At 34.2% G+C, this 15186-nt stretch overlaps 1 protein-coding gene across 1 annotated transcript in view; it reads left to right on the top strand.

Annotated features, from left to right (window-relative positions):
- Nucleotides 1-15186, top strand: part of LOC129005093 (protein CREBRF homolog) — a 103171-nt gene that overhangs the window by 50313 nt on the left and 37672 nt on the right. The window contains exon 6 of the mRNA XM_054433888.1: nucleotides 14106-14179. Within this exon, the coding sequence (XP_054289863.1) occupies nucleotides 14106-14179 (74 nt within the window). The remainder of the gene's footprint in view (nucleotides 1-14105; nucleotides 14180-15186) is intronic.

Below are 15186 nucleotides of genomic sequence, written 5' to 3'. Positions count from 1 at the left end.
GTAGATTTGTGAGATTCTTTAATGAGTTCATAGACACAGCACTGAGCACGAAGAAATTCCATAAGGTCTTCTAAGGTGGGAAATTGCTTAGATTTAAATTCTAACTCAAATGCTTTCCTTGTACTATTGTCTAAATTACGTAGGGCTAACTGTAGCAACATGAAATCTGACAAATCACCTACTTTTAGGCTTTTCAACGCTTGGACATTAATATGAAACTGTATTAAACCCATTAAATCAGAATTGATCATGATAGAATAATCTAGGTAAAAGTATTTTATTAGTATCAATCAACTCCAAGTAAACAAAAACAATTAACACATGATAATAAACTAAAATGACAATAGTCAGTAGAGCCAACCATTACATCTCCCTCTTTAAAGGTTGAGTTTCTGGGGAGGTTTTATAAGTCGTCTTGATCGGGTTGTTATGTTAGCAGAAGACATTCCAGAGGTGTTTGGAGGAACCGTTGAAAAGTTTGGCATGTCTTCATGATGATCCATCGGACCTCTTGTTAATGGTTGACTGTTACGGTTATCTGTTGAAAAGTTTGTTAAGCACATACCGTTGTCTTCCTCAGATCGATGATCCTTCTGACTACTTGTTGATGGTTGATGGTTGTGGCAATGATCCTTCTGACTATTTGTTGATGCTTGATGGTTGTGGTAACTTTCCTTTTGAATGTTTGGCATTGGTTGTAAGTGAAACCGGTTTCTTCGAACTATGGTTCCTTTGTCCGTCAGTACTTTATAAGATCGTGGTGAGTTTAACTTTTCTACGACTTTTCCTTCACGTTTCAAATCAGATATCCAAACTTTGGTTCCTGGGTTCATATCTGATAAGGGTCGAGCACCATGTCGTCGATCGTAATTTCGTTTGTAATTTTGTCTATAATGATTCTCCTTCTCTCGGAGATGACTGAAGTCTGGCTTGTTCTCCAGATGACATGGTAAGGTAGGCAAATTGTCCCGTAGTCTGCGTCCGTATAATAACTGTGCTGGACTGTAACCGTTGGCCAGTGGAGAGTTCCTGTAAGACAACAAAGCTAAATATGGATCTCCTTTGTTCTTCTTTAGAACAGCTTTTGCAATTTTTACAGCTGCTTCGGCTGAGCCATTGCTCTGATGAAACTGAGGACTGCTTGTTTTGCATAAAAAGTTGTACTCTTTGGCAAATTTTCTGAATTCTGCACTAGTGATGCCAAACTGCGTTCCACTATCTGAGTATAAAACTTCAGGAATACCGTGGCGAGAAAACGTTGACTTGCATTTCTCAATAACTTCAGATGCAGTGAGCGATTGTAGAGTTGCAATCTCAAAATATCTCGAGAACTGATCTGTTATAACAATGAACCATTTGCCATTAAGCTTGAACAAATCCATTGCTGCCTTTTCCCATGGACGTTTTGGAAACTCGGAAGGAATGAGCGGCTCATTTCGATTTTCTCTGTGTTTGATGCATGTTGGGCATGAAGCTACCATCATATTTATATCTGATGCCATTCCTGGCCACCATAAACTGAATCTAGCCTTTTCTCGACATTTGGTGGCTCCTAGATGACCGACGTGTATTCTATGAAGCATTTCTTGACAAAGACTTGATGGTACTATTATTCTAGAATTGCGTAAAAGTAAGTTGTCCATCAGTGATATCTCATCTTTAACCGAGAAATAGGGGACTAGTTGAGATGGAAGTTGTGATTTTTCTGGCCATCCAGTATGACAGTATACTGCAATCTTTCTGAAGATGGGATCTGCTTGCTGAGCTTCCCGTAACCTGTTTATGTTTTCATCAGTCGTAGGTATGTTTTCAACCACATTTTGAACAAAAGCTTCAATTTCTTCTTCCATGTCATATGTTTCCTTGCTTGGAATGGGGCATCTTGAAAGACAGTCTGCTGGTGCAAGGTGTTTTCCAGGCGTATATGTCACTGAATATGAGTATCTCATCATGCGAAGCCTCATTCGCTGTAAGCGAGGTGTAATGTCATCCAAATTCTTAGATGATAAGATTTTTACAAGTGGCTTGTGATCCGTTTCAATTACAATCTCTCGACCAATTATATAGTCTCTGAGCTTGTCACAAGCCCATGTGATTGCCAGGGCTTCACGTTCAATATTTGAATATGATTTTTCAGCTTCTGTAAGTGACCTTGAAATGTAAGAAACAGGTCTGAATTTACCATCATGATGTTTCTGAAGAAGCAATCCGCCGAGACCATAAGAAGAAGCGTCTGCTGACACAAGAGTTGGTAAGCGAGGGTCGTAAAATGCTAGTTGGGGTGCTGAGGTCAGAAGTTTTTTTATACTTTCAAACGCATGCTGTTGTTGTTCTCCCCAAAACCATTCATTTTTCTCTTTAAGTAGATCATGGATTGGTTTTAGTATTTCTGATCGATTTGGTATGTATTTACCACAAAAATTAATCATTCCTAAGAAGCGTTGTACTTCTTTTATATCAGATGGAGGTTTCATCTCAAGAATGGCTTTGACTCTTTCATGGCTGATTTGAACCCCTCGGGATGAAAGGTGATGTCCTAAGAATTGTACTTCTGGCTGAGAAAATACACATTTGTCTTTATTCAATGTAATTCCAGCATTTCTGAGTTTCTTTAAAACTTCATTTAAGATCAAGTCATGTTCCTCTTGACTGGAACCCCATACAAGTATGTCATCAATGTGAGCTAAACAGTTTCGTTGAGATCCTAAGGTTTCTTGAATTCGTTTCTGGAAATACTCGGGAGCACTTGTGATACCAAATGGAAGAACTTTGAATTTGTATCGGCCCCAAGGAGTTAAAAACGTGGTGAGATCTTGAGATTCTTCTGCAAGAGCTATTTGCCAAAACCCATGGTTGGCATCCAGTTTGGAAAAGACTTTGGCATCTTTTATTCGAGCCATCGTATAATCAATGCCCCAAATAGGATGAGTTTGTCGAAACACATTCTTATTAAGCATAGTAAGGTCCACACATATTCGAACCTGAGTTCTATCTTTCTTAGGCACCACGACCATAGGTGCGCACCAAGAAGTAGCGTGATCAACGGGTGTTATAACGTCCATATTCACCATATTTTCATATACTTTGTTTCTTCGTTGGTCATTTTGAAGGATGAGAATATTTCTTCTGATTTTGGGCCCATTGCATATATGAGTGTACTCACTTGTTTTTCTTCAGATGATTGATCCAAATCACTAATTGTTCTAAATCTTTCGAAACGTTTTTTCCATGGTGACCATTCCGCTGGTTGGAAGGAAAAAGGTTCAAGCATTCTTACTTGTGTATGAGCCATGATAAACTTTTTTGATAATGATAGATACCACAAAAGTTGTTGATATGTTTGTATAGGTAAAAAAGTTAAATTTCAGTGTCAGTATATTAATTAATACATAAATAGTTGAAACAACCAAAGCCTTTGGTTACCCCAAACTATGCAAATACCGACTGCGCCATGTATTAAACCCATTAAATCAGAATTGATCATGATAGAATAATCTAGGTAAAAGTATTTTATTAGTATCAATCAACTCCAAGTAAACAAAAACAATTAACACATGATAATAAACTAAAATGACAATAGTCAGTAGAGCCAACCATTACAGAAACACATCAAGAACTTGTCTTAAACTACTTAGACTACGGGCCTTTACAGGTTGCTGATCTAGTATTTTATTGAGATAAAAACAAGCCAAGATACGGGGATTGGTGTAGCGTTCAACCAAAGAGTCATAAGCTAACTTATAGTTGTCTGGATCGAATGGTATGCCTTCAACAATAGACAAAGCGGGGCCTTCTAGTAAGCTCTTTAAATAACTAAACTTCTCCATTGGGGCCAAAGAAGTGTTGTGAATCAAGCTATCATACAAAGCTTTAAACGAGTTAAATTGTTCCAACTGTCCACCAAACTTACTTATATCTATCTGGGGTAGTTTAGGTTTAGGCTGAACTGCGGGTGATGCTTCAACATTGACATTTGAAGGTGGATTAGAGGCAACAATCTTGCTGTAGGCAGCCATACATTTATAGTACATGTCATCAAACTGTTTAAAAGGCGCGCTAGTATCTACCCTAACGCTAACATCACTTATTTCAAGATTGAGGTTATCCATTTCTTCGGAAAGAGATTCAAATGATGTGTACACATTAGCCAAATTAGAATACCTAGCAATAAAGTTATCTTTCTGTTGTGGCAATTCTTTTACAAGATCGTAACATAATTGTAACTTATGAAAATACCTTTCTCTTTTCTTAACACACTTTTCAAGACTCTTAGCAGCCATTGTGAAATGTATAATATTTATTTTTTTAACAAAAATAAAATAAAATAAAAATTACAACTATTATAAATGCAGTATTAATCTAGACAAGTAGAGGACATATCAATCATATCATTGTGAGTAAAAGTTAATACAAGGAAATAAATTCAGTAAAATAAAATATAGAGGTAGAATATTTCCAGTTAGATCAGCTGACTGATAAAGCGAATATTCGATGCGGTTACGTCAGAGCTATTTTTGGAATGGATACAATACAATGCAGAATATTGTGGTGCGTTAGTTGACCTTGAGACATAGGAACTAGGATTACGGTCAATTTATCAGCGCATAGCTACAAGCCAACTTTACAAAACTATTCCTGTCTGTCTGTTCACTGTACAAGGTTATTGACCTCAAACTAAACAACAATTTATAACTACATATAAAATTATTGCAAGGTTTGTTTCATGAGGAGAGAAATTATCTGAGAATAAGTTGAGATGTTTACGTGGACTGTATTTGCGATTATTAAATTAAGGTGCATAGTACGAAATCATATCCGCGGGTAGAAGGGCCAAATTGTGTACGGTCTTTAGCGGAAAGCCGTACGGCGGTTTGAACAAAACAAAATTAATGCTGGTGCTACCGTTACCTTGTCGGATGTCTTGAAGGTAGATGATGTCCGTCTCGTCCAAGGTAGTGGGTAGTCCAGGGGATGGAAGCGGTGTAGACAGCAGCGGTGTAGACCAAGGGTGCGGGGGCAACAACAAGGGAAATGACTAGCACTGGTGAAGTTAAAAATGACTGGTATATTGAACAAAACTTAAAACTGACAAAATAAAGTTAATTGTGAATTAATGAGAATTAAAGAGTCTATGCAAAATGTAGGAAAACGTAGCGACGTCTGCCCATGACGCCGTCGGCAATGCTAGAGGAGCATTTCCAGTAGTCGGAGTGGGGACGATTCGCCGTAGATAACGTTGGGCAAGGTTAGGGTAGCACCAATCTAGGGACTTTAAAATAAGTACCAAACATTCCCCCCACCCAAAAAAGCAATTTTTGAGAAAATATTAAAGAGCATTAAAGAAACTGTAAATTAAAAAAAAACCCTTAGATAATAACCGTCATCATGAAACAAACCTGTTACCTAACTATAAAGATAATACAAAATTTTGATAATATGTACAAAGAGACAAAGGTAACACTATCTAAACCATAGGGAGAGGAATTAACTTATTTACAGGGCGTGTTACAATACCTACAGGGGTTTTGACTTTAACAACTCTTACAACTTGGTCGGATCCTGGCATAACCTTAATTATCCTACCTAGGGGCCAAGTCAAAGGGTCAGTATTATTAGAGTACATTAAAACTAAGTCTCCTTCCTTAAGGTTGAGGGTTTTCTCAGTCCATTTGGGGTGTTGGATAAGAGTATGGAGATAATCTCTTCTCCAGCTTTTCCAGAAGTGTTTAGAGGCATTTAGTAAGTGGGGCATAGTGATGGGCAAGTTTGGAATTTTCGAATCCTTTTCAATCTTCCCTTGAAATTTTTTTCAAATCTCAAATCTTATTTTTTTTAATTTTTAAGTAATTTAAATGGTACTTTCCTGTTATCTGGTACCTGCAAAAAAATTCTTTCCTCTTATCTGGTACCTGCGTTTATTAATCAAACAAAAACAACAAACAATGATTACATCTGAGTTTCGGGTGGCCAGAAGTAACAAATTACTTCTAACAGTGCTTCGAAAACATCGCAATCACCGACCATCTTGCGCCACATAAACTCTGCCAAATAAGACTCTAAATGATGACGTGCAGTGCCTCAGTGCTTCCTGTTGCGCCACTTCGCTGACCCCCACATGGGTTCGATGGTCTGAGTATGTGCTCCGGACTCTGGATCGACGAAGTTGTACTTTGGTTAGGTTAGGTTAGTTTATCAATAACATGAGTATTGTAAGTAAACGAACCTAATCTAACCTAACCTAACCTAACTTAACCTAACCTAACCTAACCAAGCCTAACCTAAACGGTAGTATGTGTTCCGGACTCTGGATCGACAAAGTTGTACTTGTGGTCAAAGAATTTTTTCGCAGGTACCAGATAACAGGAAAGTACCATTTAAATTTTTAAGCCACGATAAAAAGTAGATGAATACAGTTAATAAATTGTTATTGTACATATACAGTATATGTCATTATTATTTTATCTGTTACTTTTGATGAAGTAACCTAGGACCTTTCACAATGCTTTGTAAATTTATACAAAGTTGAATGAGGATAAACTCTTTTATGTGATTATAGAGCCTCCTTTAACTAGACAGTAAGGTTAGATAAGACTACTTTATATGTTAACTTAAATTGATCAGCTAAGAGACTGCTGTTTCATTAATCTAACCTAATTGTGACGAATCACTGACTGCTCTACAATGAAAAAATACCAATAATCATATACATGAGTATCAATTGAAGGAAAAATAAACATCTTGACCAAGAGACTGTGAAAAGAAACCAATTTTATTTACACATACAAATACTTTATTGATATGCGAGAGTGAGGGAGTGACTGGACTGAGACAGAGGTTTAGGTTAGATCGGCAGTTGACTGATAAGAAATAGACGACGATGACATATTCTAGTTCTAGCGGTGGGGCACACGGGAGGGACTAAGGCTAACATATCTTGTAGTGTCAGCGTTCGCCGCTAGAACTGCTAAGTTGAAAAAATTTTATTTTTAGTTATAAAAATAACTTTTTAATTATAAAATATTGTTTTAAAATTATAAAATAAATTTTTAATTTTTAAAATTAAACTGTCATAACATAACCTAACCAACCAGACTTGCTGATAATATACAAACTATATAAGATAAAAATCTAATTAATGATTACTTATAATTTTTATTTTATAAAATTAATTTTAAAATTTAGTATTATAAAATTAAACTGTCATAACCTAACCTAACCAACCAAACTTGCTGATATGAAAAATTGTTGACAAAAAGTTAGTGCTGCCAGCGGGATTCGAACTCGGGACCTACTGAACACCAATCCGCAACGCTACCAACTAGGCCACGAACGCTGAAATCACATCGGTTCGTTACGGTAATCGTGTTGCCTCAAGAGAAGACATTAGTCACTAGAGATATGACGTCACTACACCATTAGCCTTAGTCCCTCCCGTGTGCCCATTCCCTAGTTCTAGTATAGTATAGTTGAATGGTTTGGTTTGGTGGTGACAGCTGACTGTTATTGTCTAAAAGCTCTTGCTTACTATTTGCAACATCACAATCCCCACAGTTGTGTAAACATTATCGTCTCCGGCGATCGCTACAAAATCACAAACATCTCCCACAGTTATGTTGACATAATCATCGTCTCTTGCGATCGCGGAAAAATTTTGATCATTCACCGAATTTGAGCAGACCTTATTATCGTCTCCTGCAGTCGTGTACCTATCGTTATTGCCTTCCATGGTCACGGAAAAACCTTGAATGACTCCAGCGACAAGGTAACATCGTCATCATCTTAGTCTTCCGCATTTGCGGCATAATCATGAACATCTCCCGCTTTGGCGTAGACATTATCGTCATATTCCGTGATCGTAGAAAAATTCTGACCATCACCGGCCATTTGAACATCATTATCGTCTCCCGTGGTCACGGAAGCGTTACAGTCATCTTGTGCGATCACGGCAAAAGCGGTTATTTCCAATTGCATGATCTTTGCATAAGAGTCGGGAACTGGTATCGCAATAGCAGTAATTTTCCGATCGCGTGATTTTCGGAAGAAGAGTCGGGAATCAGTGACGGAATAACGGTACTTTTCCAAACGCATGATCTTCGTAAAAGAGTTGGGTATTGGTATTGGAATTGTGTCAATTTTCCGATCGCGCGATCCTCGCAGACGAGTCGGGAATTGGTATTGGAATTGACTTTGAGTCGCCGATTCTCAATTCAGATAACAAAGCCAAGAATCAGTGGAATCGAGAATCGACTTTTGGAATCAACCTATTCCTAATAAAAATGTTTTTGTTTATTTTTAGTATTGTGTTGTAGTATAGGCTACATTAATTAAATCAATAACTATTTTATGTCAGCAAATAAAGTTTTTAACCTTTAAAGTTCCTTTTTGTTGTCTTACATGTATGTTTTTCATTGCGCTGACGCCAATATACACGAATAACGATCTTGACGATTTTGCCGCAAATTTGAACTCGAAAGTTAAATTTAATCAATCAAATCTTGAATTCAAATTTTTCTGAAAATTCGATGGATTCAAGATTTGACCTTGACCAATCCCTAATAAATACTATACAGGGTGCCCAGGAACTCTCTACCAATATTTTAAAGCATTTTTCCTGGGAAAAAACATATCTAAATATCATATTAAAATTGTCCGGAGGCCCGGACTGGCTAGGTCCGCGATCGCGAAGGGTCCCCTGCTCAAGAAGGCTTAAAAATTACAAAAAAATGTTGTTGCTTGTTATGTTCTTGGTAACTTTTTGTTTACATTTGCCAAACTAGAGAACTGTATTTAACAACTGTTTGTATCTTGCCGTTTATATAAAGGCATACAACCTACTGTAGCCTAAATTGTAAGTTGAGTTACGTTGTTGTAGTGTAATACATCGGCCACGCGGTCACTTGTGTTGTGGTTTGCAGGCAACAGCAAAGTGATGCTCTATCATGTCAGCTGATTACTCAGCATAAAGACAGCGCAAAAAGACAGGAAAAGAAGAAAAAAGATACTTTAATCTTTCCTGTAGGGATGTACCGATTCTAGGTGCCACCGTTTCTGGAACATTGGTATGTGTATCGCGAATAATTGATTGCAAATCAACATCCATCCACTACCATCCACGCCGCTACCTAGAAGTGGACAGGAATTATATGAATGCAAAAATAAATTGACGGAATTCGACCATACAATTTCAAATTTTTTTAAAACACTACCGCATCTAAAAAGCAGTAACATAAAGGTCACTGTACGTATATTTAATGTACGAAACATGGCTAGCACATAAATCAAAATGTTAAAATTTCTAACACAAGAAAATTCAGATAGTACAGCTAGTATTTCACAATGGACAATTCAATATCAGTCAACCAGCTACTGCATCGTCTTGCCTACATAAAAATATTGTGATATTAAGGGCATTAACCCTACCAGTGTCAAACATCGATGCATCGATGGTAATGACACACTATGGGGTGTCAAGCGTCGATGCATCGATGGTAGTGCAGACGGTTACATATTGTCTTTTAACTCAGTCAATTTCAGTCCGATTTGGACTGGATTTATATCACTGTAAACAGTAGAAAACTGGCTTTATTCTGGTGTCTGCTCCATAACCTTACTTATGTTTGTCTGTTTCCAGATGTTTTGAGACAAAGACAATGTTTTCATGCCTTGTTGCGTGTTGTTGTTGTTGTTTACAAGTTAGTTGTTACTACATATATTTTCTTTATTGAAAACTCATTTTTATCTGTTTAGACTACATATTTAGATGTACAAAATAATCAGTGATTACTAACTTGTTGGTTTGCAGTAATTCATTTGAAGGTTATGTGTAATGGCAGTAAAGTCATTGTAATAGGCCTAGTGAGTGATTTTGCGACTATTCCTTGATCATATTTATGACTCTTGGCTGTCCTAAAAATTAAGTTAACCATACTAAAGATCATATTTTCTTTTTTGCTATAATATTTAGAAATAAATGGCTATTTCAGATGTTTAATTTAGTTACAATTAATCATAAAAATAGGGGCACAAACATTTTTTTCATATTTTTATTTTGTATTTTTTATCTTTCTAAGTACTTTTTTATGATAAAATAGTTATAAAAACCTAATTATTTATGCTGAATCATAATGTGCATATATTTAGCTTCAAAAAAATATATAACGAGGTATAGTTAATTTACAGATAGATTTGTAAAACTTTTTAATAAATATTACTGCAAAATGCCCAAAAATCGACTGACATTTTAACGAACAATATTAATATATTAACGACTGAATATTAACTGAGACATGGCATTAGGATACGTGACCGCATGCCGAGGCATGCACTGCAACTAACCTCCAGCGGTCACGTATCACTAAAGCTGCCATCTCAGTTAATATTCGTCCAATCTTAAAGATTAAGGTGTCAATCGATTTGTAATTTAATTGCCTTAAGAAAGTTGTTTTTGTAAAATTTTTTGTAAAATCCTTTTTGTAAAATCCTCCTGACTGTATATTATAAATTGCCGTCTTTTTGTTTTATGAATTTGGAAAATTGTCATAATTTTTTGTAGCTTTGTCTAGTTGTCATAAATGTTTGTGCAAAGTTTCAATTTCGTATGTCTAACCACTTTTCAGGAAAATATTAATAAGTGAAAAAACAAAATGGTGGCTATGTGAGTAACTAAGGACTTCCGGAGAATTTAAATATGATAATTAAATATGTTTCTTACCTAGGAACAATGCCCTAAAATATTGGTAGGGAGTTCCAGGACACCCTGTAGTTCGGTAGAATATACAAACTATTTTATATCTTTTATAAGCTAAGAATGCTTGGAACTACTGTATTTTTACTGAACAGATTATTGATAGATTTTCAACTAAAACTAGATAAAGAACTAATTTCTGATCTGACCAATAACTAGAGTGGAAAAGAATAGTTATTTGTGCAACTAGTGAGCAATTGCACTTTGCACTCGAGTTGCGCATTATATTTTTCCTACAGTTACCATAAAACAAATAAATTGGTCAAGAAACGTAACATATTTTTACACAGAAGTGAACTTTTAATAATATTACATTTAATGATACAACAGTACAACAGCTGACCAGCTGATTTACAGCCTGTGCTGCCAACGTATTTCGCGCGCATACGACCTTGTCTGCATGTTACGCGCTCACTATAGGAAAAGTAGTTTGTTACAAAATCAAGTTTGATGGCAATGTATGGCGAATTCTTAACACTACAGTAGAACTCCTCATATTATCACTACACAGGACGATTTATCCAGATAAACCAACCTATTATAAAATACCCCTGCTGCAGCAAATCTGCTGATTAAAGGAATTTCCATTTACCTGATTGGATTTTTACTTAAATATTTCTTGAAACACATCAGATTGTTTAAATGTTTATTGGGGACATTTTCCATTACAATGGAAATACAAAACACAACGGTTCAGTATCAGAAATCTGATCCCGCCCTCAGATGTAAAAAACTTTACTAACACATTACAACAAACAATATACAAACCCAACCTAAGTTTGAATAAACTAGAAAACTTCAGATAGTAGGAGTCAAGTATATGCAGTCAATACATGATTCAAAATGCAAAATATAACCAATCACAAAACACAAACAATCTATATGAAGTAGAAAACAAGAAAATTGTTTATAAATAAAAAAAATATATTAATTCTTTCCTTTTTCCTTCGAGATTTCCAAATCTAAAAAAAAATTCCCTCATGGTTACTTGACCAGGGTGTTTGAATATGATTTTCCAAGAGAAACTACTTCATAAAGATGCTTGTTTTTTATATGCTTGAAATTTTAATAATGGCTTAATTAAAATCCATTTGGTTCCATGAATTCTCACTTGTTTTTACAGGAAATCAATGCATCGGATGATAATTCTTTGGATCAAAATGAATGAATTAATTTAGTTTATATAGTTTTAAGGTTCTTTAACTGTTAATAAGTTTGAAACATTAAAAATAAAATCTTAAAATGTTCATTTTTTGGGAATCTTTCTGCGTTAATAAATCATCCCGAGCAATATTCCCATTTTATAAATTCCCTCCCACTGAGAATATTCCCGCCCATATCACCCATATCAAAAGAAAAGTCTCGTTTAAAAAAAATTTTGTTTCAGAAAAAATTTATCTAGGCTGGTAACCCATTTGCATCAAATGCCGTACCAGTACGTCAAGTACAGTATCACGGCAGTTGTACGATGTACAGTATCACGGCTGACGTACTGGTACGTCATTTTTCAGGTTTTGTTTTTTTACAAAAAATATACCATTATTAAGCTATCATATATAATAATAACTTAGTTCAACAAAATATTATATTCCTTGAATGATTTGATAATTATATAATACAGGCAGGTGCACACCTATTTTTTAGGAGTATGAAAAATAGTGTTAACATATCCTATACATTTTTTTGTTATTTTTAGCTATAGAATACTATAAACCATTATAAAAAATACTCTAATATATATTTTTCTTTTTAATGTTTCAGTGATACTGGGATTTTAGGTAAATAAATAAGACAATGCAAATGGGTTAAAAATATTTTTTTTTATAGTCCTGTACAAAACAAAAAACTTAACATAAAGTTACAGTTAACAGTTTTTGTGAACACTTTAAGAAGGAACCAATTCAATTTGCCAATACCCCTTTATACCTACAACAATATAGTGTAAGTGTTTAGTTGAAAAAATGAAAGCCAAACATTTACAGTCTTATTAATTACACTGATTATTTATCAACAAAATTCAATTCAATTCAATTCAATTTAAATTCTCTTTATTCATTCACAGTACAAGTTTTTATACAATGAATAGCGTCAAATAAATACTAAGATGAATTATGCTTTACTTATCGCTAAAACAATCATTATCTTTTCAAAACAAATTTTAAGCTTAAGAATAATAAATAAAACAAAATTAAATCAAATCATCTTTCTAAACTATCATTTATGATTTCTCTTGAATTCCAAAATTCATCCAAAGAATACAAAGACAATGAAAGGAGATAATTTTTCAATCTTTTTTTAAAAACGTCAAAACGTTTTTCCTCTATTATAACTTTAGGTAAATTAAATAAGAATTTTATGCCAATGAAACTACATTTCTTCTCAAAAAACTTTAATTTATGTCGTTCAACCTGCCTAGTATGCCTTAATTTATAGTGTAGAATATTTGTACTATTAGTTTGGAGGTTTAATTTTTTTACATGTAATATAGTTTCATAAATATACAAGTCATAGACTGTCATAACACCTAATTTAGAAAAAAATGGTTTCATTGATTGGCGTTTATTTTTAATTTTGAAAATAATTCGGAGTGCTTTTTTTGATGATGAAGAATTTTATCCAAATTTTTCTGGGTAGTTCCTCCATAAATTGCTATACCATAGGATATGTGAGAATTTATTAATGCAAAGTATATGGTTTTTAAAGTATCAATATCACACACCCTTGACATTTGTCGCAGGGCGTATCTACCTTTTGACATTTTATCAATTACATGCTCAACATGCTTATCCCAATTTAGGTTTTGATCCAATATCAATCCGAGAAATTTCGTGTACTCCACTTGACTCAAGTTTGAATTATCAAGGTAAATATTCGGGTTCAATTTACATCTTGATTGTTTTGTGGAGAATGATACAAAATTTGATTTACTGTAATTTATTAGGAGATTTTTGCTACTTGAGAAATCATTAATTGATAAAAGATTAAAAAAAGATTGAATAAAACATCAAGTTAAAACTATCTATAGAGTTTTGAAGCATGTCTGACATGGTTACCAGTAAAAAGCAATATATAATTGAGTATCCATAAATTTGATGTAATGTGGCTCCATTCCAATGTCATCACTATAAGCATCTGATTTTTTTCAATCATGGAGTCTTGTCACAGACGTGTTTGTTTTGCAATTTCAACAATTTCGCCACAATAAAAGCTCGGCTCAAGCTGGACTTTATAAATTGGTGCTTTATCATTCAAGATTTTAGGCTAAGCTCGGCTCAGTTTACAAATCAAACTTCATGCACGCACAGCTCTAGTTTTGAACAATTTTTAATTACCTTATTTTACAACAGCTTATTATTTACAGGGCTTGTAGATTAAAGAAGAAAGCCCAACACGAAGCCAACAAAATAAAACTTCATGGTCTTGAAACTGAGCACAGTAAGTATACTAGATAATTAACCTAATAGTTAAATAACTATCTTCAGATTACTGTTTAATATTAGCATGAATAAAAAAATCCTTTTTGGTAGGCCTAATTGTTTTGTCCTTAGAAGAAGGTTTATAATTAATTATTTTTCATTATTTCATAAAAATTGTTTTACCATGTCAAAAGAATGGTTGAGAATTTAAAAGTCTGTAATATTACATGTCATTCATTCATCATTAACATTAATTTCTCTATTATTTTATATATTTTCTCCCATAATGTTTGTTAATGGCCCTGATAATGTTTTATCAGTTATTTAATATGCTTCTCCTTGTTAATGTATTATTTTCTCCAATTTTGTTCATTGTTATATAATATCCCATCACCCCGCAGAAATATCATCCTATTTTATATTACAATATAATATTTATGCCAATTCTCTCCATATCTATCCTGTACTTATCAAAAAACCAACAATAATCATTTACTTAGAATCTTACTAATATTGTAAATGTGAAAGTTTGTGTGTTTGTTTGTTTGTTTGTTTGAAGTTCAATCATGCATTAACGACTGGACGGATTGGGCTGAAATTTGGCATGATGATAGCTCACATTCCCGATTAACATATAGGCATATTCTTTTTTCAAAAATCCTTTCGGGCTCCGCCCCAGTGGCTATGCAGTTCTACATGTTAACCTTATGACTATTCATATTTAAAAGGAAAAAAGGAATTAAAGAATTTAGTCAGCTGTTTCAACTAGAAAAAGTTGGTACTATTATATGCAAAAGCATTAAAAAGTTATAAGATTTACCAACAGGGTGCAGCACTATTATTTTTTTGCATTTATGATAACAGCTTATTTGAACTATAAGCTTTAAAAAAACTGTGATACGCAATGAGAACTGTCAAAGTAGGATTGTTTACAGTTATGTTTATGTTTTTAATTTCATGAATAATTTGTGATATTTTGCAAACTTTTAATAATCTATTTTTCCCTATTGTTTAGGTGAAGTGGTA

This window comes from Macrosteles quadrilineatus, unplaced genomic scaffold, assembly GCF_028750875.1.
Source record: "Macrosteles quadrilineatus isolate MER2022 unplaced genomic scaffold, UCM_ALF_1.0 Scaffold_15__1_contigs__length_3749704, whole genome shotgun sequence".
Classification (NCBI taxonomy): domain Eukaryota; kingdom Metazoa; phylum Arthropoda; class Insecta; order Hemiptera; family Cicadellidae; genus Macrosteles; species Macrosteles quadrilineatus.
Note: the sequence above shows the minus strand (reverse complement) of the source record. Positions and strands in the feature narration are given on the sequence as shown.